General features: G+C 38.5%; 1 protein-coding gene across 6 annotated transcripts in view; it reads right to left on the bottom strand.

Annotated features, from left to right (window-relative positions):
* WDFY3 (WD repeat and FYVE domain containing 3) overlaps nucleotides 1–23,810 on the bottom strand; it is a 120,765-nt gene that overhangs the window by 22,463 nt on the left and 74,492 nt on the right. For 2 of the 6 annotated variants that reach the window (XM_031066449.1, XM_031066453.1), the window contains 19 exons: nucleotides 22,356–22,429; nucleotides 22,092–22,253; nucleotides 20,609–20,703; nucleotides 18,384–18,504; nucleotides 17,397–17,614; nucleotides 14,642–14,877; nucleotides 13,276–13,410; nucleotides 12,000–12,179; nucleotides 10,465–10,509; nucleotides 9,790–10,023; nucleotides 8,342–8,441; nucleotides 7,495–7,655; nucleotides 6,702–6,931; nucleotides 5,743–5,852; nucleotides 4,712–4,894; nucleotides 3,651–3,808; nucleotides 2,695–2,772; nucleotides 1,741–1,968; nucleotides 858–911 (listed from right to left, as the gene is read on the bottom strand). In XM_031066449.1, the coding sequence (XP_030922309.1) occupies nucleotides 858–911; nucleotides 1,741–1,968; nucleotides 2,695–2,772; nucleotides 3,651–3,808; nucleotides 4,712–4,894; nucleotides 5,743–5,852; nucleotides 6,702–6,931; nucleotides 7,495–7,655; nucleotides 8,342–8,441; nucleotides 9,790–10,023; nucleotides 10,465–10,509; nucleotides 12,000–12,179; nucleotides 13,276–13,410; nucleotides 14,642–14,877; nucleotides 17,397–17,614; nucleotides 18,384–18,504; nucleotides 20,609–20,703; nucleotides 22,092–22,253; nucleotides 22,356–22,429 (2,802 nt within the window). The remainder of the gene's footprint in view (nucleotides 1–857; nucleotides 912–1,740; nucleotides 1,969–2,694; nucleotides 2,773–3,650; nucleotides 3,809–4,711; nucleotides 4,895–5,742; nucleotides 5,853–6,701; nucleotides 6,932–7,494; nucleotides 7,656–8,341; nucleotides 8,442–9,789; nucleotides 10,024–10,464; nucleotides 10,510–11,999; nucleotides 12,180–13,275; nucleotides 13,411–14,641; nucleotides 14,878–17,396; nucleotides 17,615–18,383; nucleotides 18,505–20,608; nucleotides 20,704–22,091; nucleotides 22,254–22,355; nucleotides 22,430–23,810) is intronic. The other 4 variants (XM_031066451.1, XM_031066452.1, XM_031066450.1 and 1 more) reach the window with 4 other exon arrangements.

Below are 23,810 nucleotides of genomic sequence, written 5' to 3'. Positions count from 1 at the left end.
TCCTTATCAGCACAAAACTGCCATTTAAATGATGCTTAAAACATTTGTGGAAACAACTTATGTATAACCTACAAAGAGAAATCCTTTATTGCACTGCTAAGGTGAAGGAACGAAGGAAAACAGTAACAATTTATATTAGATATTCTGTATAATAGAATTACTTGCATTTATATGAATTAATAATTGTAGAAGGAAATTCAAAATGAGTGAATGCACATTACACACTGCACTTAGTTATGGGCAAGACCATGACTCTAATTAACAGAGAAAGGCATAATCTTGAAATGCTTGCAAAGAAGCCACTTCCAAGCATGTCTGTTCTTTTCAAGAAAGGATTCATATTTTTTAAGCAAATGTCCGTATTTTAGTAATAGCAAAACAGAGAAGAGTCAGCTAAGACAAAATTAATATGGGCTTTAACAAAAGTCAGCCTTTTAAAGCCCATTATGGACAAAAAGGACAAAATACGCTCCCCAGATCCTCTCTTAGAAGGAAACACTTTTCCAGTAAGTGCTTCCAAGCAATGTGTTGCCCATTACTAAATGTGTTCCACTGACCAATAGTTTCAGGTCCCAAAGCCACAATACTCCACACAGTGAGAACAGTGGTAGCACAGCCCAACACAGCCTGTTAGTGTGCAGCAAAGAAGGGAAGGTCTACAGAAAGTTTTATTAGGTGAAGGTTGAGGACAGCACAGTAACATCTTCTAATGTGATTACTGAAAAAACCCTTAGGTCTGGAATTGTTTACTGAAAGAGCAAGTTGAAAGCCAAACGTAGAAGCCTTGTTAAGACTGCCTAACATGCAGAAGTTGTATTTATTTTACATTCTTTCAGTCAGTGTACTTGTTTCTTTACCTTTTGAGGAATGGTATCATCAGATGTCTCAGGAAGTCTGTTTGAGAAGTCAGACTGGAAACAGGGCATCAATTACATAAGCATCAATTACATCAGAGAAAGAACACTTTTGAGAAGAATGCATGATGGCATGTTCTCTACTTTGTGTGAATTAGACTGTCACTACAGCTACTGTGTGCCAGACTACAAGCAGGCAAAAAAATCTAATAGTTTAAAATTGACTGACTTCAATGTTTTCTCTGCTTTTTTAAAGTACTTTGACACTCGGACATAATTTGAGGGGAAAAAAATCCTGCATGCATACACACATGCTTAGAAAGACATAATAAAGACCGCTTCCTTTCCTAAAAGCAGTATTCCAAAATTAACAGGGACTAACTGCAAAGCCTTCAAAAGCCACAAACTTTTCTGCTCCACAGCCCACCTTCATCTTCACAGACTGATGAAAGTACATTTCAGGAGTGTACCCAAGCCAAGGCCTGTAGCCCTTTTTTTCTTTTTTTTTCCAGATCACCTTTTCCACATTATCTAGATTAAGGACAAGAACCTGGACTGCACCTCACACAATAATGGAACTTTATGTCTCTGGAGGCTTGTGAAGATGCCAGTGCTGTTTGTTGGCAGGATCACTCAGCACATCTCACATTATATTGCAATATATCCGAATTTGCTTGGTTTTGAGCCAAGTGACTCAGTCCCTTCCCTAAATACATCATGAGGAACAACTGGACTTTACCAACCATTTAGGACAGACAGAAGAATATCAAGTCATACCAAAAGAGTAAAATATCTTTCTTAAGAAAAACTTATCAAGGAAAAAAAAAAAAAGCAGCATTTTGCAACAGGGCGTGTAATCACCCATCCCAAACTCCTGAATACTTACCAGTAAGTTTGTTTCCTGCTCAGCCTCGGGCATGTAGGGGTACTGAGTATAAAACATGTCATTCCGCACCATCTTTTTCCTCATTCTGCAGGGACCCTCAGTCATCTCCAGCATCCACTTGTCCAGGTGGGAGCCGATGGGGGGCCCCCAGAGCCCCCGCTCTCGCAGTAACTCATACTCGATTTGAGACCATTCCTCAGTCACATATTTCAATGCATTCTGCTGACGCTGAACGCAAAGACATAAATACATGCAATTTGAAAAATGATTTTAAGAATGAAACCAGATAGGAGGACTTCCTGTACTTATTTGCACAGGAGAGGGAAGTTCAATGAAGCAAAGTTTGGTGGTCGGGTTTTTTTAAACAAATTGCTTTGAATGACCTGTTTCTCTCAGAAGTTATTTTTTAAGATTTATAGCACATAGCTCAGCAACCAGTTTGAATGAAATGCCTTTGGGAACGATTGGCAGACATCACAGGGTGGAACAATTTCGTTCTGGAAGGCAGAGACCAGCCATTTTCTATTACTGGATGATACCACAAAATTTTCCTTGTGTTACTATGAAAGTAGCATTTAGACACAATGCTTCTCCACATTCCTCTTAGTTTTTCTACAATGCTTTAGAAATACAGTGTATTTCCAATCACTCTCTTTTTGTGCCCTGCTTTGGTTTTTTTTACACTTGTAAGGAATTTAAGCTTCTTAAAAAAATTCACACTTAACATGTGATATTGCTAAAAGAATTTTCATCTACAACCAGCTCAAAATGAGTTTCGCCATTTGTTTATTTGATTGAACCTAAAAACCCCTTAAAAACAACAACTGTTTGTAAATATCCGGGCATTTCACCTATGAGAGCCCAATATTTCACAAGTCTCATACTGAGAAATGGCACTGGTATAACAGGCCAAGGTATCAGTGTCAGGTTATTAGCACTGCAAGCCATCCATACCTCCTGGTATTCTTTATACTGCATATCAACCAGGTCCCGAACCACTGCAATGTGAGTAAACATCCACTGGGAAATTTCCTAAGACAAAAACAAGGTGACAAACAGAATAAACAAGAGTTTGTTATGTAAACAAGAGTTTGTTCTTTAAACAAGAGTTTGTTTGAATGAAAAGCCTAGGACTACACCTTGCTAAACTTGCTCACAAAGAATAGTTCCTTAAAATAAACATTCAGAACATTCCCAAACAGCCAAAAATTGGCACTGAGAAAGAGTACTCTTCCCTTCTTCCTTTTAAGTAATATTTTGTGGATGGTGCCTAGTTTGCTGGAAATCCTCAAGACACCCACCCCTCCTCACTTTGTCCCACGGTATCTCTGTTTTCACTTATTGCTTCCTCTTCTGATACAATCAGGACCAGTTCCTGTCAGCTCCATTTGTTAAGTTCTTCCCTTTCCCCTTCATTTTGTACCTGCTCACCAGCAAAATGACTGACAGCACTGAGAATTCATTAATTTCTCAATTCCACTGACTAATTTTCAGCTCCGAAAGAGAACTAGCAATGTATTTTTCCACAAAATTCTCAAACATCTCTATCCATCTTGAGGGCAGAATGGGAAAAAACCCAACATCCGTATCATAGCTTCCATTTCAGTGCAGCATTGCAAACTGAACTTAAGATCCAGACTACCACAGTCATGAACCAGAAGCAGCTGAGCAGTCTCACCAACAATGAAGGGTTGACTCTTAGCTTAAGGTTACAGATATGCAGATGGACCTACTATATTAGACACACAGAAGCAAGATGCCCAGTCTGGAGAGTCAAAAAAGGGAAAGAAAACCAAGCACAAGATAATGCTTCACACTGTGCAAGATACCCCACCTTGGGATATTTACCACAAATCCTGAACATACACTGCTGGATTTTTGACTGCCTGTTATTTCTTGACAGAAAATACCTGTGTGGAGAGATTGTGTTTACTCAGCCCACTCTCCTTGCGGTTTCTCCTGGAACCAGTCAGTTTAGAGAGGCCAAATCCACTGCTGACTCTTGAAAGTTTGGACTGTGTGGTTGGAACCAAAGCCTCTCCTCTACTGATGCATTTTTTCTCATGAGCTGAAAAACAAAGTGTTGGGAGCACTTTTTAGAAGTTCTTTTTCCCTCCCCCCATCATACTTGATTTTTTAGATAGAATGACCTTTTCTGTTGCTTCAAAAAAAGTGTAGCTGTACTCAAATGCTTTCTGCAAATACACTGGCCACGAGGGATATATCGGAAACCTTAACAAACATCAGCCAGGAACACAAAGAAACACAGATACTGCAAAAACAAGTATTCCAGGTTTCCAAATATGTTTTCTGTACATCCAGGTTAACCTCAATTACTTCAGAACTGTGAAATCATCAAATGAGTCACATCTATGGAATTGTAATTTCTGCTGTCTAAACTCTTGCTAATTCAGTCAAGCATCAACTGATCTTTATTACATGGATGCAGAGTTAATTTGTCTGTAACTTGTCCACCAGGATTCCTGGGTCCTTTTTCTGCAGAACTGCTTCCTATGCTGAACATATTTCCTAGCCAAGAACTAGTCATAGCATCACTGCTGCTAGAGAAGGACTGCTCAGCCACCAATTTCCCATCTCATCACCAGACCAAGAGTTTGCAGGCTGCACCCAGATATGCTCAAGAGGATCCCCCTCCCTGCCTGGCACATCTAATCCTGGGAATGGTAATAGAAGCCACCACAATCCAAGGGTTCATGGGGAGGAGCTCAATGCTTCTACCATTGTAATCTGCAATATGCTATTTGCTGACTCAGAGAGGGCCCTGTGCACTGGAGTGTAAGAATATCCTGTTTATGGTCCAGTTTCTGAAGGATTCTGTGTTACACAGTGCCAGTTTATAGAGTACTTACAGCTACAAAAAAGTTGAGCCTATATTAAAACATCCAGTGCATACAGTTTATACTGAGGAAATCCACCCTTCAGGACAGACAAATCCTCAGTCAGGACTTACCCAAATGGTTTTGCCAACACTTTAAACTCGCTTCCTCAATGAAAGGTCTGGCAACAGTTATATCCACTTGGCCACGATCATTGACAGGTAGTGTCACTTTGAAAACTTCTTCCAAAACCTGTTTTTTACTGTGGATCAGCTCTGTCCACACTCTGTTTATGGCTTTTAAAAGAAGCTGGCGACCTGCGTAAGTACAAGATCACAAACAGCAAGCTCTCTATAGTGCTCATAGCATTGACATTTTTACAGTAAGGAATTGAATAATTTCTGTGATTACACTGTAGTTTCTCCCCCACTTGCATGATGCATGAAATGCCTTTGGCCAGAGCACCTTTTTTGCCATTATGTATGTTATCAGAAAGTTCAACAATAAATTTTGGCAGTTTTTTCTCTGTGAATTTGAAACCCTGGCTCTGATTAGTTGTGACTCATCTCCCACACGCATCTATTAACAAAATTAGATTGAAAAAACCTTATAGGAGGTTTATGTGTCTATAAATATACATGTAATTCAATACATACATTATGCTTCAGCATTTTTACATATAATGTGTGTCTAAGTACCTGCATCAATATTAAACACACACATTTAAGAATCACTGAATACTTTCTTCCATAGCAAGTTCATAAATTTCTTTTGAGTGAAAGATTGTAAGCATACCACAAAATAGTAACTGTATAGTTTATACCATATATTTCTTATCTTAAAATGAGCTGCTTCTATTCCATTTAAAACAGTGCACATAAAACTGCCGAATTCTGGAGAATGTCCAGAAAACAATGAAGAGGTCCTACTATTTTAACAAAACATTAATTTATCCTCAATGTGTCTATCTTGGTACTTCCAAGAGGCTTTTCATCTATTTTTATGTAATTTTATACACACACAGCCCCAGTGCCCCTCCAGAGAGTAACTGGGCAACAGACACATACCACAAGACCCTGCCCTGGGTCACCGGGGTAAAAGATTAGTGATGACAATACAGAAGTGGCATTATGAGACATATGTGGCTTTGTCATTCTCAGATTACCTTCACTGACATCTTGATTGTAGACTCCATCTGGTTCTATATCAGAGGGGATCATAATGTGCCAAGTTGTCATCCTGGCTTCTGCTTCCAATCCAAACCCATCAACATTACTACAAACACACAATGGATTAACAATCATCAGAATAAAAAGACACAAAAACCCAAGCCAAGATAAAGCATTTGATTTTGTATCAGATTCACAAAGATTAATACACACTACTACAGCAAAGCATCTTAACTTCTGTCCATTTGAGTTCTGACAATTTGTGGTCACAAGCTGAAGGTTTATGAAGAGATAATGTGCCACAGATACTGGCGTCACTAGCAGAAGATGGTGATATTTGAAGAACCACAAAACAGACAAGGTCATAAATGGAGAACACTGGGGTTTGATGACTGTTACTAAGTATCCTTGGACGAAACACAAGTTGTGGATCTTCTTGGAAAGAGCAAATGAAAATGCCAGGCTGGCATTTGCAGCAATGCAGGAAAGGAGGTGTCTACAGCATTTGTCATGGACACCTGATTTAATGCATGACTGGCCTACTCAATGCTATACAGAAGAAATACCAAGATATTGAACTTGTATGAAATGATTCAACAGACAGTAAATCCAGCGACAGGACCCTCTGACTATTAATTACCTAGCACCAGCGCTTCCTTCTATCTTTAAAACATTTCAATTTATAAAAGGTCAACAACAAAATAGTTGGATAAACACATTTGTCAGTATTTAAGATACCTCTACAAAAGGAGGTAAAAATGTTCTCTATTTCCAGGATCTTCAAACCTAATTTTGTCTCAAAATGAATTTCTTAAGCTTGTTTGCAACTCACTGGCTGGAAAATTATGAACAGCCCTCCAAAATTTGCTGACTTATTTGCAAGGTGAGTAAAAAAGTGTCATTTTAGTACTTCCCTGCCCTGGCTGTGGAATGCACTTCTGCCTGACATATTTACCTTCCCACATGAAGATTAATCAAGCAGTGAGCTAGACAGCTGATGAATTCCTGATCATGATTTCCAGGTCCCAAAATTAAGTTCCTGTTTACAGTAAGGACCCTTAGGGAATCAAGGAGAGCCACTTGCTGAGGAACAGTTTTGTGCGCTCTTGAGAACTGATACAGGATGGTTCTGTTCAGGCAGTGATAAATGGCATCCAGTGAGAGTCCCTGAGATCTTCTTTTTGACTGATGGGAAGTAAAAAAACATGATCAGCAGTAGCAGCAACTCATTTTACTGGCACACAAGCTTCCCTTGAACTGACCCAAGCTCATTTTCCAGAATTAGCATTTTACTGTAAGTGTCAATTACATTAATTTCAAGGACAAAAATGACATTAATGATTATACACTTTGAATTTTAACATCTATAAAGATGCTGCTGATTTCTAACAGTAAGTCTTCTAACAATTTCCAATAAAAGTCTATGAGGAAGGTTCCCAAAAATGTCAAGGTAAATTTAGGGAGCTTCTCAAAATTCATGTGAGGCAAATTTCATTGTTTATTCTGGGGGGATTTCTAAAAAATAATGTGATCTGAGAGCAGTTTTTATTTAATTGCTCTTCACAGAAAGATGTGCTAAGAAAGCTCTGTAAAGAGAGAGTGAGCGTGAGGAAAAAAGCATATTCTGTGCTTTTCCCAAACATATATCACTATCAGATTGCTTAGTGACATTGTTTAGTCCATGCATTTTCACATAATCTGCAAAAATGGTTTTTCAGGCAGGGTAATGCAACAAACAGCCCTGTTACCTGTGCAATGAGCTGGATTATGAAGTCCACAAGAAGCTTGGATTCTTTGTTGAACATGCCCTGCCAAAGTTTATCTACCACACGCTGTGTAAAATAAAACACATTGTTCACCAGCACTTGGTAGCTTCCTCCACTCGTTATAGGCAGAGATGCATCTTCACCTAGGTAATAAAAAACCCCAAAGTTTTCTACATTTATCAAATAACCCCATCTGCATAAATACATTCACATTAGTGTATGCTTTCTAGACTTCCATAAAAGACAAAGAGATTCAGTCAATGAAAGCTAAAACCTCATGGCTTCCCTACAATACAGAATCCCTTTGATGTAACCAACCGTGGCTCTGGACTTTTATTTTATCTTTTAAAAAACTATTCTGGATTTTTAAAACAAGATTCTGGATTTATTTTATTAATGCACTGCACCCACAGGAAGACTGTGGGTCTTATTAAATTAAATTTATTGAATTACTGCTGTGGCAAGAAATGGGGAGCCTTACAAGGAAGTCTCAACAGAAATGCATACAGTCCCTTATGACACCTGGGATGGAGGCAGAGCAGCCCAAGAGCTCCTGGGAAGTCCAGCAAGCCACCATGAAATGTGACTGGACTCCCTAAACCATATAGTTTTTGTGAATAACCTCTTTTATAGCTTTGGCACGATCAAGGTAGGGAGGGAACATGCAAGCACATCAACACCATTTATACATCAAAGGAAAGGAAAGGGCAGGGAAAAAAAAATAAGACGATCAAGTTGCAACAAAACAGACTACCAAAAAAGAAAAAGTCACAGAATCAAAACCTGGTGTCCAAATCAATAGATTGACTATTAAACTTTGCTATATTACCCAATAAAACATCAGCTGCAAGTAGGTGGTCCATCACTCCATCCAAAACATATGTCTGAAACTCCTTCTGCTGGGTTCGTGTTGATCTTTCAGGAGAAGCCTAAAAAATGATATTAAAATAACATTAAGATAATTCATATCTCTGAACAAAAGAGGGGGAGAGGGATGGTGTTCTACAATATTTCCTTTTCTCTCAGCTCCCATGAACTACATTTTTTTTTCTCTTAAAATTCTGTCTCAAGTAAAAAGTTTTGGCTTCATCAAAAAACTAAACATGTACATCGAGTATACGCTGGCTGCATGCAGTCTTGCAAAGCAGGCATTATTCCTTTTTAAATCCAGGAAATTTATCTTCTGCCATAACAGGTACTGGAAAAGAACACATACTGAAAAGGTACATGAAACTCTCCACTATCAACATATGTTCAACCTGTGATTTTCTAGTTGACACAAGTTACCGTCTTCAGTAAACAATGAGCAAATGGGACAGATAAAACATTTAAGTTGCAGGAAGAGAAAAAACAGTAAGTTTGGCAGTGTGTACCTACCTAATCCTATTTATGCTAATGGGCAAGTAACACTGACAAGTGATAAGTTAAAAGAGCTGTGAAGAACTGCAGCCACTTGAATATGATCTCAAATATGCCTCCCGTGTCTGTGGATAACTGACATCTGACATTTCATTTGTTTTTGCTTTGTGACAGCAAAGAGATGCCCAACTGCCCCAGGAAACTTGTCAGTAAATTCACAAGCATGCAAGTATGGCCCAAAATTCCTGCAGCTTTCAAAAAAATTCAGGGAGACTCAGCAGCACATAAGGTGAGGAACTAAGAGGTGGATCAAGGTGAAGGAGAAGTGATGCGAACATTTCAAAATGTACCGTCTGAAGGTAGGCAGTTAAACTGAACTCCTCCCCTCCTTGCCTCATCTCATTAGCAGGACAATGCTTTCTTCAAGTGTCACGAACTTCAGAAGCTGATTTACACCAAGATAACACAGTTATTTTGTGAAGTTTTATAGTATATGATCCCATATGTCTTTTTATCTAACTGACACTATCTACGGCACAATTTCTTTTTATCTAATACAAACAGAACAGAAACCCTAATTTCTGTAGGGGTTTTATATATTCAACGAAGTCAATACAGATGTCATGGTTGGAAAGGTGCTTAACCACTGAATCATACTCCACAAAATAAAACTTGAAGAAAGCTTCTTATGCTGGTTTTCCAAGCCATTAAAGAAAGGTGAACAAGCTACTCTTTATGGAACATTAGTGTTTCTTTTTTTTTCCACTCTTATTTCATGACAATTCCACTGAATCTCAGGTCATCACTAGCATAACTTTGTAAGGCAATAGAAGAAAAAACATTTTAGGAAAATAAGGTGTCACAACTAAGCTCAAATAACAAAACCAAACTAAAACACAAACCACAAAGAAATTCTACCTCTAGCAGAAGGTCTACCAGTGGAGTCTGTTTGCTGGCTGGTGTGAGACAGAGGTTATCAATGATCATCACACGCATGAAGTCAAATACAAACTTCTTGGCAGGGTGGTTGGTCAGGTAGGTCTTGGTGCCCACATTGCAGTATTCTGATTGGCTCCTGTTCATGCCAGAATCAGCTGCAAAGGCTTTAAACTCTTCAGCTGGGGACCCAACTTCATCATCGAGATCAGTGACCTGTAAAAACCAGCATGTTAAAACTGCAGAGATCAGCTAATTAATGGCAGTTTCTTCACTTCTCTGTTCTTTGCTTGTCTTTCTAAAGGTATTTCACTTCACATTTTGCTTCTTAAGAAGCCGTTTTAGAAAATGATGATATTCAGAATCAGTTCTCCAACATGGAAACATTCAGTTTTGGATTCTCAAGGCAAATGATGATCTGGCATGAGTTACGTTTCATGCTCCCTGACCAACAGAATTGGATGATTTCTAGATACTTGGCAAAAATAAATGTTGTCATTGAAAAAAAAAAAAAGAAAAAGAAAAGTTTTGAAAAAGTTATTAACTAAAGCCGTTAAAATAAAATCAAGACAGAAGCCAACTAAAAAAGGCCATCAAGCTTACATAACATAAAACAAAAAAGGAACTGAGCCTTTTTTTTTTCTTTTAATACAATACCTTCATCAGAGTGCAGTTATGGGTAAGCCGGTTTCCCAAAAATCTCTAAAAGAAGAAGAAAAAAAAAAGGGTCTCCACAGCTTTCCCATTTCTGATGAACAGAAACCTTGAAAGGCTAGCTCTTAAAGAGGACTGCAACAAAAGCACAAACAGTAATGAAAGCTGTCAAATCCAGAAGACTGACTCTTTCTATGCAACTCCCTTCCTTAAATGAAAGAGGAGACAATATGATTTCCCTCAACAGGCTTCTTGCATCGCCAGCTTACATGTCAAGTAACCAAATGTTTTGAACATTTGGTCTGCTTTAGCAGGAGAGTGTTTTCAAGAAATTAAGAGAAGCCCAAATAGGTATTCTTTCTATTTTTAATAGCAATCTCAGAAAAGCTGGAAGACCTTTAAAAAAGTTAAGAATCTTCTCTCAAGGCTGAATTTAAATTATAACGTTTTGTTGCAGAAATCTGGCTGTGATTCAGGTATTTCACCAGGCACTGATTATTGCTACACATTTGGGCAAACAGAAACACTGGAGGAGTAAACCTATTTGGAGTGAAGAGCACCCTCAGACAGCAAAGAGCTCAAGTTGCCAGGCAGCTACACAGAATTTCAAGGGATCTAGTAGTTAAAACCTGCTTAGAGATACAAGACTCCTCTAAAAACTCTATACAGGTGAATGCCAAATCAGCATTACCAGTTTGTAAGTGGAACTTTTTTGAGAGAGAGCAAGCTCCTAGTATGCACTTGAAATGCAAGTTTAACAAAAAAGCAAAAAACCCCATGTCTTTATGAGAGACTCACCAGCAGGCACTATTAAAAATTGGTCTCCCACTTTTATTGACAACAAAATAATAGCGCACCACAAGTTATTATTTCCTGAAGTTTTTTTATCATACTCTTCATAGTTCTAGCATTTGGCAACCTCTAGACTAATTATCCTTCCATGTTCTTAATAAAATTACTTTTAGATACTGGCTAACAATATCTGTTTTCTTCCTTTCCATTCATATTCTAGAAATAGTATCATTTGCAAATGACACTAGGCTCAAAGAAAACTTCAGCCAGAATGCAAGCCAAGTTGAATTCACATCCTCTCCTGGCTTGAGCTCAGTAGTTTCAGGAAACACAAGAACACTGCTTTGTGGTTAAGCCACAAAACCAGAAATGGGAATGGGAAATGTGAGGAGAAAGAGGTTTTAGGTTTCATCACATCCTCCAGAGCAGAGGGCTGACAGTCTTTTGCTTGTGTAAATTTGAGCTAGCATTTTTCATACAATTGAAAACGATGTCCACTAGAAAACAAGCAAACTGTTTATTGCCCCTAAAATGCTGCCTCTGATGTCCCTGCACAACAACTGCCCTGCAGTTTAACACACTCTTCTCTCAGATCCACAATCCAAGTACAAACATCCAGCTCAGCCCTGATGATGACCTCTTGTGCAAGTGAGTAGAGCTTTTTCATGGTATGACTGGTAATTGATAAATCCTCAAAAGTAACACTCATGTGAAAAATAAAAAAGGCAAGCAGCTGGACTTCCTACCATCTCAGAGTATGGTCGGATGTTGAAAGGAAACACTGTTGCTGCCAGCGCACACAGGAACTCTGGACTCATCCACAGGGAAATGAGGTCAGGTACATTGTGATACAAATACCGAAAGAACTGCATCAGGGTCACTGGATATTCCCGAAGCCAAGAGCCTTCTTCCTCTGACTGCCAGGGCTGGGTTGAGAAACAAACACCAGATTAGCACAGACTGCAGCACTTGAACACTTGCTTCAGAAAGGAAGAGCACACTTTCAAGCACGTCTCAAACAGGAGACCAACCGCATTTTACAGCACATCATTGACCATAAGCTAAAATGTGTGCCCTGCCATGTAATGACACAGAAATATTGGCAAACATGACCAGACTGAAGCCAATGCAAAATGTGATGGCACAGTTGAACATGCCTGGTGTCAGCACACAAGACACAGCACATGTCTCTGAGCATGTCTGAAGTGTATCCAAACAGGTGAGGACCAAACACAATGATTGGTCACCAGCAGAGAGACAGAACATGTGACAACAGGAATGGGTACTGCAGCAGGTACACTTGTCCAGAAGATGCTTCTGGACATGTTACCTTGGGAGAAACATGCAAGCAATAAAGCATATCACATACACATGATGATCCAACAGATGACAACCAAACCGGTGCTGCTTTTCAAGCACTTCAGGAGGCAATTTTCAGCAGATAACACATTCTGGCTTCAAGGAAATGCATAATTTTCCCACTGAGAAACCAACTTGCCCTACTCTTGACATTAGATTCAAAGATGAGAAGATGACACATTTCTCTGGCAGTAAATTAATTTCTTCTGGCATGGGGCTATTCATAGTCAGGGACTTCTCTGCATGGGGAAGGTGCATGAACAAAATCTGCAACTCACAAAGCTCTGAGCAGATGGGATACAGAGTCTCAAACATTCTCCCATGATGTTAATCGGGAAAGAAACTGAATTATCTCTGACAAGGACATTCTATCCTTCTGCTTTCTTGTTACATTTCAACTGCAGCTAAACAGAAAGCTCAGCCTTTTTGCAGAAAAACAGTGATAATTTTGTGGCTACTAATATTTCTACAGATACAGGGAAAAAAGTAACATAGAAAAACCCAAGAAAATTACACTTTCCACCCAAGTATTACAAGACTAACTCACAGCCAATTTTATCATGATACTAACAAAACCTCGACCTTTCTAATTTGGCTTTTAACCATGTGGAAAACTTGAACAACACGGTATACTGAAATACAAGCAAAATTTCCAATGCTTACAGAATTCAGCATACTCCTCAGCATTCCCAGTAACAAGAAGGCAGCTTCTGTGCAAACACTGTGTATTGAGGAGGTAACAGTGCCACAGGAGGCAGGAACTCCAAATATGAATGTCCAAATTGAGTCTAAATCAAACTGCAAGAAGTGAAAGAGAAGACAAGAAATGATCCTTTTCTCCTGGGCAATTGTATACTGCTTTTTATTACGGATACAATATACTCATTTTGCAGTAGATAAAAAATTGGTTTACATCCTCCAAACTTTATCACCAAATGTCGTATGAAGGTCACATGTCACTGAAGAAAATTTCTTTTAACCATGAGCTAATGAAACTGCAATTCTCATCTTCTCACTTCTCAAAGTATGCAATTGTTTTAAAACAAAAGAATTGTCAGCACATGTGCCGTACAATCTACTTAGTTGACTCACATCTAGCAGTAAAACCCACATGGTATTCCATAGGAAAGAAAAGAACAACACTAACAAATCAAGTTGTATTTTCCAGCAAGTCTAAATATTTAAATTAATTAAAAATAAAAAGGAACCAAGTGTCCACGTCTAGCATTAAGGGTGCTACTAAGTAGTTGAATTTAGCTTTGGTTTAACAGTGTCATACTTCAATGCTGTAGGCAGAGGAGTGAGTTTCATGCCTCTACCTCATGATAGCAGAGTGCTGAATGTGTGTCAAGTATTCCTCTTGAGAAAGAAGGCAGGCACCTTCTGGTTTGAAGTTTTACTTTTCAGTTCTCACTGATAAATAATGTCAGCACTGCACCCATTCTAAATAGGCACCCCGTCTATCTAGAATGGAGAGTGTGGCTTTTCTTCATAAAGCACTACCCTGGAGTTTCCTAGAACTGTTGTACGTCACATAGTATCTACTCACTTCAAAAAAGCCCAAAATAACCTGTTCAAAATAAGAACAATCAACATTTTTCAGCAACAACTGAGTTGTCTCCCTATAAAACCACAGAGACTTTCTGAAATAAAAGCAACCTTGTTCTGCTTGCAACCTGTGAACTCTCTTTAACATAGCAACTGCCCACTTCTTAAACAAAAAACCACAAAAAACCCACGTCACAACCAAAGCAAGTACACAAAAGATTATGTTCCCTTCAATGCCCACAGCATGCCAGATAGAACTAGGGATCTACTTCTCATTTGACCCCAAAATGGACCAGAGTGACACCAGTGACAGCTAAGCCATAGCAGGCTGGCTTCTCCATACTCCCAACCCAAAGGGCTTAGCACTAAACACCGCATCATGACTGTGAGCCAGCTGCAGAGAAAGAAAGGGCCTGGTTAATTCATTATTTTCTTTCACGACAGACAGAATTGCATTCACATCTTACTGGATAATCCCTACCTTGGCACCCTGATTACACTGGCTGCTGATGACAGGTGCACTGACCTGCAGGTTTTCAGGCAGTTCAGTGACTGGCTGCTGCAGGAAAAGGGCCATGAGGAGGAAATAGAGTGCAGGCACATTAGTGTGCTTTGGGAGAAGGGACTGCAGAACGGGGAAGCCTGGGAAGTGACAAGCATCCCGGTTAATCTCCCGCACTGTCGATCTGCCACCAGCACTCCGGCCAACATTGAACCCTGGGAGAGAAAACAAGGCACAAAGGCAACAATATTAAGAGGGAATTACCTGTGAGGACCCTTCTTGCTCATCTGGTGACATTAAAAGGGAACCTCCTCAGAAACTAATACTGGACAAAACAAACATGCGAATACAGACTATCACACATGACACCATTCTGCTTCAGATGTCTCATTTTTTTTAAACAATTAAAAAATAAAGGAAATTACTGCTTTCCATTACCATATAGATGACGCTGTTCCATACAGACTGCTTAATATAACTGCTTACACACACATCCATTTTCTGGCTGTGACCATAACTTCTGACTTTTAAAACACCCAGGTTTCTGAAAATAGGTATTTTGCTGGCTGAGAGTGAAATATCACCTTAATCTCAGTTACATATTTATATAATGAAGCAGCAATCCATGGTGCATTTAAGTCAACGGGCAGCTAATTTGTGTCCAGAGAAGTCTCAAAGGCATCTTGTTTCAGATATTTTGTTAATGATTAATCAGCTGGTAGTAAGCCTTAAACAGTCTTATTTTATTTAAGTGCTGCCAGAATCACTTTTTGCGACCATGCTTCTACCTATGTATTTCAACCTCCTACTTAAAGGGAAAACAAAAATACACTGGGTGGCAAAAGCACTTATTTTCAAGCAAGGAAAGAGGCAGGAAGACAGGTCAGTCTCCACATCAGCATTATAAGCCATTGGTCTGACACTGCCAGTGGTCAAGATGGTTTTTCTGAGGCTCAAATACAGACACACTTTCCACCAGAAACTGACTTTTTAAACAGAAAACCTCTATCAGGAATCAAATTAATGAAATCTGTGCTACACAGCTGCAGAAATTCTATCAATAACCTTCAACAAAATTCATCATACTTGGTTTCATGAGAAATCTTGGAGCCAGTATGTTATGATTTCTTAAAAAACATAGCATACAAAAATTAGATTATCTGTCACTATCAGGTTATGAGACTCAAGTTTAAAAATATCTTTTTCACCACAGCCTAACTTGGATTCAATTAAAGTGATAGTATAATAGGAAAAAAAGGGAACTTGAAAAATGCTTTCAAATGTAATTGTAAATCAAAATCTTACTTAGAAAGAGGAAATGCATGTGCAAAATTGTTTCTTAAATAAAATACAGAGCCTTAATCAGAATGACCCAAACAACAGATGCTTTTTATTTTAACAATAAAATATTTGCATGGGTTTTACAGGTTCTGAAATACCAGTTTCCTTAATCCTCCTAATTCATGGCAATGCAAAGAACCATCCTATACTCGTAGCTGAATATCCTGAGGGATATATTGTGGGAAACAGTAAAAAGAGTTTTCTTTAAGCAAAAAATAACAAGATACTATATTTGAAATCTATCAAGGATACAAAGCAGAAAGACAATTTTTTATGTTTTTGTATTTTCATTTCAGGAAGAGCCCTCTTCATGAAGGAAGATCACTGCAACAAGACTTCAATTACTTCCTTACAGTAAACCAATTCAGAAAAACTTTTAGTGCAGTAACAGATCATGTACTGCTGCAACACAGACAGGTGGCTCCTTGAACAGCTATTTACAGCAATGAAGTACTATTGATACCACTGCTCTGATCTAAAGGCTACTGAGGCTTATGAAAGACCCTCATTTAATGTCAATGAGTTTGCACCAGAGCCTGAATAGACATTCATCTGAAAAGCACTATTTTATTTTGACTGGAAAAAAGAAAACCAGGTTGGTGGGAAATTGCCACTACACCTCTCTATAAAGAGCTGACAAACGTTATTTCAAACATTTGGAGATACATTTCAGACAGCTCAGAGATGCTCAAAATGGGCTCTGTAGCACTAAAATCTTATACACAATTCTAGGTCACAAGGAGAAACTGAGAGGTCTGATAACCTGGCTAACAGAAGATTTAAGACCCTGATAAAAAAGCCTTTACTAGAAAGTGTGCTTGTGTACACAAGAATGCGGTGAGGAAAAGGAAAAGAAATGCTGAGATTATACTGTGAACACAGAAATTTCCAAGACAGCAAAAATTCAAACTGGTAAATCTGATGGACACAGCACTCACTAGTCAAAGCAGCTCAGATATAATGCTGCACAATTAACTATTAAAAATAATCAAACAAGCAAATTTTACTGCATCTTTATTAGCTGGGTGCATAAAGTGCTGCTCTACACTTCCTTTGCAAGTAGCTCAGCCATCCCTGCCCACGGGACACACTTAACCTTACCCTGATGGTGAGACAAAAAAACCAATTAGCTACACATGAGGCACCAAAACTGAACTACAATGACATCTGTGTCATGTCAGCTATAGGTAGCTTTGTAAAACCACTCCCTTTTGCCTAGGAAATCCTAATTCTTGCTAGTAAGAAAATGAAGTGCAGAAGCATCTGATGGCAGCACAGACAAGAGTAACAGAAAGGCCTCAGCCAGACAGCACCCCCACAATAACCCAGAGTTCAACTCCCCAGCACAGGCGCTCCCAGCAACCCCTGAGCCCTGAGGGGCTGAGATGCCTACCTAACACAGTGCCAATCTTATTGGTCAGGACAGAATCAGTCTGATCCAGCCACCCTCCACCACTGAGACCTTCCTTAAACTTAATAAGGATGGACTGATTGCTCAACAGGACCACGAGAATTCGCATGGCTGCCGTGACTGTGGTGGAATGAAGATGTTCTTCCATAAACATCATAATCCAATCAAAACCCAGTGTCTTGACCAGTTCTTCACAAGCCCTAAGTGAAGGGAAAAATAAAAGTCACATTTTAAGTATTTAGTTTTCTACTAGCAATAGCAAAAACCAAGTCCTCCACTGCAGGGAAAACCTTAAGAGCAAATTCTTAGTTAAGTTTGCTATGAACAAGTAATACCACTTATCAACTCTTTATATGAAACAGGTAATGTGCATTTGTTTAGAAGAAAGGCGGGACTAAATACACCTCCTGGGACTAATTCCATTGCATGAGATTTCTCCAATAGCTGCTTTTGATAACAAATATGGAACTCTGAACTGAAATCATCTTTTTGAACAAGAAGTTTTCACATGACTTCTTAATGAACTGGTATTAAAAAATGAAGGAAGATTGTTTCTTTCTTTGTTTTTATTATGGGAAAAGTTACTTCGGAACATTTGAATGTGTTTTTTGCAATTTAAAGGGGCATTCTAGGGTCAATGATCTTAATGATAACCCCTACTGAAGCCTCTGGATCTCAGCCAAATGAGAAGCTGACTATCCCACTTCTCTAAAATCAAAAGTTTTCTCTTGGACAGATTTTATTTTTCTATAGCCACACATGGAGTTGAGAGAAAACAACAAAATTAATAATGTATCCCATTTCTACTAGCATACCCAAAAGTAGTTCAGTGACATTTGCATAAATCATTCAACATTTCCTATAAAATGATGGAATTCAACTAGTGATTTGAAGGGCAGCTGTGTAATTCTTCCCCTTGAAATAAAATATTATATCCTTTCTCTGCTTCAAGGGTTTTTTTGTACTTACTGCAAATTAACAGTTGTCTTTTCTTTAGATGTATATAGAAGTTTCAGAAGGATATCTAAAAGCCTGTTCCGCAGTAGAATAAGATTAGCTGAAACAAGTCCTCCAAAATCATCCTCTGTACCTAAATATTGAATAAAACCAAAAAAAAAAAAAGGAGGCAAAATCAGGATTTTGGAACTTGGGCATTTTAAAGGCTATTCATAAATTCCATACATAAGCAAATACAACCTGACCCCCCCACTCAGTCTCCAAGGAAGCTGTCCTAAAGTGCAAGCAGACTGTAATATGGTGCTGAGAAATGTCTGGTGCCTCCTTATCACTGTCCCACAGACTTTGGGCAGCTTGTAGAACAGGAAGAACAGATAAAAGAGAATCATAGCTTCTCAGACAATAATCTGAACTGAGGTGGTCACTATCTGTCACCCTTCCTTCCCATCCCTCCCTTCTCTCAAAACTGCAAAACATGGTAATTAAATAAACATTTTGCATTTTGAAAGCAGAGTGGTTTGAGAGGATGTTGAAATTGTAAGGAAACGACCCTGATACCTCGCAAATCTCTCCAAGTCTAAGAAAGAGAGAGAAAAATTAGTCTCCTTTTCTTTCAACACATCCCCAAGCTCATCATCAGTTGAAAAACACATTTACTGCAACCAAGGCAATCCATGCAGCTCAGGACTAACTTTACAGCTATTTTGCAAATCCCTCTTCCTGTAGCTTATGCTGTCAAAGGAGGACCCTGCTTTTACATTATTAAAAAAAAAAAAAAAGGCAGCACAGCTTGAGGCAACATATGCAAAAATGAAGACAGATAAATAGAAAATTTCTGGACCCAGGTTTTGTGCACAAGATACAGACACAAAGGATCTTCTATGGCAGAAATCCAACAAAAGTGGTGAACTCCGCTAGCCTAAAAATCTCATGCTTTTTGCCTCAACAGCTTCTCTTTTCATTTCTGCCACACCCTGAATTTCTCCCCAAAGTTCTTCAATCCCCTGTGTAGGCAAAAACCAGTTCAGGCTGCTGTTAGCATGGGGAAAAAAACTGAAACGAAACTCATGGCCTGTAGTGGGAAGACCAATCTGGATCTCTCTCCAATACCCAATACCCTCTTTTTCACTAAAAAGCTCAAATTTAATCATCTTTGAGACCACAAAACCAAAACTATTCAAAATGAACAGGTGAGGCACAGGAAGATAATGATGAATCCCACTGGACCATGGAATGGTTTGGGCTGGAAGGAACCTTGAAGACCACTGAGTTCCTACCCCCCCCTGTCATGGGCAGGGACACCTTCCACTGGACTTCCTCTGTTTGCTCAGAGCCTCATCCAAACCAGCCTTGAGCACATCCAGGGATGGGGCATCCACACCTTCTCTGAGCAACCTGTTCCAGTGCCTCACCACCCCCTCACCACCGTCACAGTAAGGAATTTCTTCCATATATCCAACCTTAAGCAACTCTCTTTCAGTTTGAAGCCATTCTCCATCACCCTATCATTACATGCTCTTGTGCAAAGTCCCTCTCCAGAACGTGCAGATTGCCCAAACCCTGTTTTTTGTGACACCAGACCAATATAACTGTTTGTGACACCAGACCAATATAACTAAAAAAAGAACTATCTCTCTCACTTGTCCCTCTGCACCAGTATATTCCCAAGAGATGTAGAAACAGAGGTTCTTTGGATAATCCTTCTATTTATTTGGCTGACATCCACTGTGGGACTAAAACATTTCTGTTCAGGGAGACAGATTGAAAATGCAATTGCACAAGGTAAATAAGGGTAGAAATGGTCTCAAATCGGTTCAATGTAAGAACTATTGAAGGATGGTAACATTTGGTTTTATTGCCTACAAAAAGGTTACTAGGCAGTCCTAGCTAATTCTTTCACTTCTTTCACACCTGGAGGGCTGACGCACCTAGCAACCAGTTGTTTGGTTTTGTTTTTCCTTTTTCCACAAAGAAGCAGAGATACACAGCTGATTAGAGGGAGCAAGTGGAGGAAAGAGAACAAAACCATACAGTGTTAAATGAAGGAAGCAAAAAAAAAGTGTGTTGCTCTGCTTTGCACTCAATACTGAAAACTAAAGCCCCACTAACTGGCAGCCAGGTTATAACAATATTGTAAGATTGTTCATGACACTATTTATACATTTTTTTTGTATTCAAGCTCAGAAGAGACTATAATGTATTTTAGTATACTGCTTCTAAGTACTGCCAACACTTACCACTATCAAGCTTTTCTTCATTGTTTATTTCCATGACCACAAATTTCTCACAGACTGCAAACGTAGGTAAAGTGGAAGAGATGAACTGTCCAAACCTTGATGTATACAGAAAAAACATCACTCATTGATATGACAGATGCACTCTCATCTATCAATAATTCACCTTAAATACAAAACCATGACACTAGCAACCCGGAGATACCCAAAAATGTCAGCTTCCTCACATATGAAGATTGATATAAATGGTCTTCATTTAAAGTTACTACCCAAAACACAAATTAATTTGTAGTAATTAATGGAATACTTGCAGACAAGTCTGCAGGTAAGGAACCCTGAAAATGCTAGGATTCAGGAAAGGGAACTGGGAGATACCGCTGAGTCCTAGTAAAAGGAACACCTCAAGTTAAAGGAGAGCAAAACATTATTTTCAACTCCTTACAGCTGAACAGTTATTAGATCAAAACAGTGGTTACTCAACTCTGGAAGAACGTTTATGCCTATAGCTTGAGGTTATGTAACACAGGGTCATGGTTTTCCATGACAAGACACTGATGTACCACTCCAAGAAAGGAGATGCAATATATTTCTCTTTCCTCTGCAGCTAACCTGAAATGGCCCCTAGCTAGTGCAACTTTTCCCAAGTTATGCAACATTTTTCATTCTTTATTTCCAGGAAGGAGAGCAGAGAACACTGGTCTACAATCTGTTCTGTAACAATTTAAGCATAAAATCAATAGTTTTATTCTTGAGTAATTTTTTTTCCCTGTATAATTAAAACAAAGACAGGTAAGATACTCATGTTGAGGCTTCTGATACCTTTAATTGTACCTAAAAGTAAGGAGCTGAAAACATGACTATGCATATGCAAAGAGCTCCTAAACCCCACAATATTTTATCCATTTCCATTATAATGAAGTAAGAGATAAAAAAAAATCAAGTTATCAAGGAGTTAAACTATTCTTAAAGCATTTCAAATACTCCTGTACATATGAATTGCAGTAACCAGTGTAATTTTCATCAGTCAGAATTAGTAGCACTATATCTGACATCCTTAAATACCTTTTTATACAGTGATGATTAAGAAAAAATCTGGAACTAAACTTTACATTCAAGATAGTAATCAAAACTGCATTTTAACCAGAATTATCTTCTTAGCCCATGTCAAATAATATTCAATGGTATTCAGGAGGAATGCTTAGTGCTTTACATGAACAAAAGGGGCTGCTCAGCAACTTTACTTTTCACCAGCACAACATTAAACCAGTTTGACCATTCAATCATGCTTGGTCAGATACAAACTGAAAATCATATGCAAATCAAGGCTTCAATATATTGCTAATGTCTAGTTCAATCTAGCTCATAGAGGAAAAAAAAAATCAGTACATGAGCATTCCATGTCACATACTCCTCAGCAGTATGACCATGAAGTACTTTTGACCAAGGTAGCAGAACCAAGAAAGACAAAATTATCCAGGTGGGCTACCTGAGTAGGTCATAGCTGCTGGGGAAGCCCTGAAGCAGAAAGCTCAGCACATTGCTTATCGCAGCAATAGTGGGCTGGGACAGGGACATGTCTCGAAGAGTCAGCAGCAGTCTTGGGATGAGCTGGAATTCCCTCATTAACTTTGCATTCTTTGCTGCTTCACTGGAAGAAGAAAAGAAATGAGATGGCCATTTAAAATTGGAGTATCCTCTAAATATCATCTAATCCTGTAAATCCCATTACTAGGCTTTCATCAGTTCATACCTTGACTCAGTGAGGAGTTCAATGAAGTGCTCAAATAATGACAGATGAAGCTCGTAGGGTGCATGAAGCCAGACCTGAAACACAGAAAAACCAGTATTTTTTTGTACACAAATTGACTTGTAGGTTAAAAACAACATTAATAAATCAAAGGTAATGAAGATATTAAAATCATTCATATACATGATTGTTTACCTGGGCATGACAAACCACACATCAATTCAAAAAATATTCTCTGTAAGGGTACCACGCTGAAAACTTATAAAGGGATCTTATAAAGGGATCTAGACAAAAGGTGACACACCCTTGTCTTTTTGCACAAACTTTAAACAGAAAGTGCAATGACTCCAAAGGAGCTATTGGGATTTACAAGGCTGTGCTAAATTTATTTCGTTTAGGTGAAGGTTTATGTCTTCATAAAATTAACTTACTACCTTCCTCCAAGATTAAACTCAAGGTCTTCCCTGATTTTATTTTTTACCCAGCATTGCCTGCATTTAAATTATTTAGATTCTTTACCAATACCCCCAAAGTATCAATTGTTCAATCAATAGAAGTAATAGAAGACACAAAAGCCAGAAAGCTCACAGTTACAGCTGCAAATCTTAGAACTGATTTGCTACTGAACAAAGCACAATTAATATTTGTGCTCTGGTGTATAAAACCGGCTTAAATGAAAAGCTTTCTAGTTTTTGCTTTTCTCCTAATCTTATAATTTAAAATGATGAGAACAAATATTTTAATTTCCCTGTTCTGCATGAGTAAGAACATCTAATTTATCTAAACTAAGTGAAATGTTTGGGTCACTGATTTCTGAATAAAGTAAATAATTAAAACAACAATAAAAAAACTGAAAAAACAATAGTCTAAATCTCAGACTTTCTTCTTAAATAAGGTTTCCAGGAGTGCTTTGAAGTACTCAAACAGACATCTTAAAAAAGGAAATGGTTAAGTCTATTAAGTCATTTGTGCAAAACTGACTTGCAATATTAAGTCAGCAACTTATAGCTGGCTTAGCAGTGGCAGTGGTACATTACTTACTTTAATGTACATGAGTCAGAATTATTTTAGTCAGTTTTATGTCAGGTGCAGATAATGCCAAAGGAGCACATACCAAAAGGTAAATTCTGGGAATCTTTTATCAGCTTCTACTGCATTAGCATTTCCCTCTGAAATTTGCTACTTTCCTTACTCTAACACAACATTTAAGTATTTCATAGGTTATGCAAACAGAATTTTAACTCCCTTACTAATAACCTTGCAGGAGATGTACGATAAAGTGATTTCCATGCGCTATGTTGAAAGTTTACCTTCTACTTTTGTTTTCAGGGCACTTTTCATGCCTTGATATATGTACTGCAGTAGAACACATAGGTGAAAAGAAACTGAGGAACAGAAAACTACAGAATGTTGACTTCTAAAACAACAAAAAGCAGAAAGAAACACCTGTGGCACCCA

Source organism: Geospiza fortis, unplaced genomic scaffold (genome assembly GCF_000277835.1).
Source record: "Geospiza fortis unplaced genomic scaffold, GeoFor_1.0 scaffold11, whole genome shotgun sequence".
NCBI lineage: Eukaryota > Metazoa > Chordata > Aves > Passeriformes > Thraupidae > Geospiza > Geospiza fortis.
This window is presented reverse-complemented; position numbering and strand designations above follow the sequence as displayed.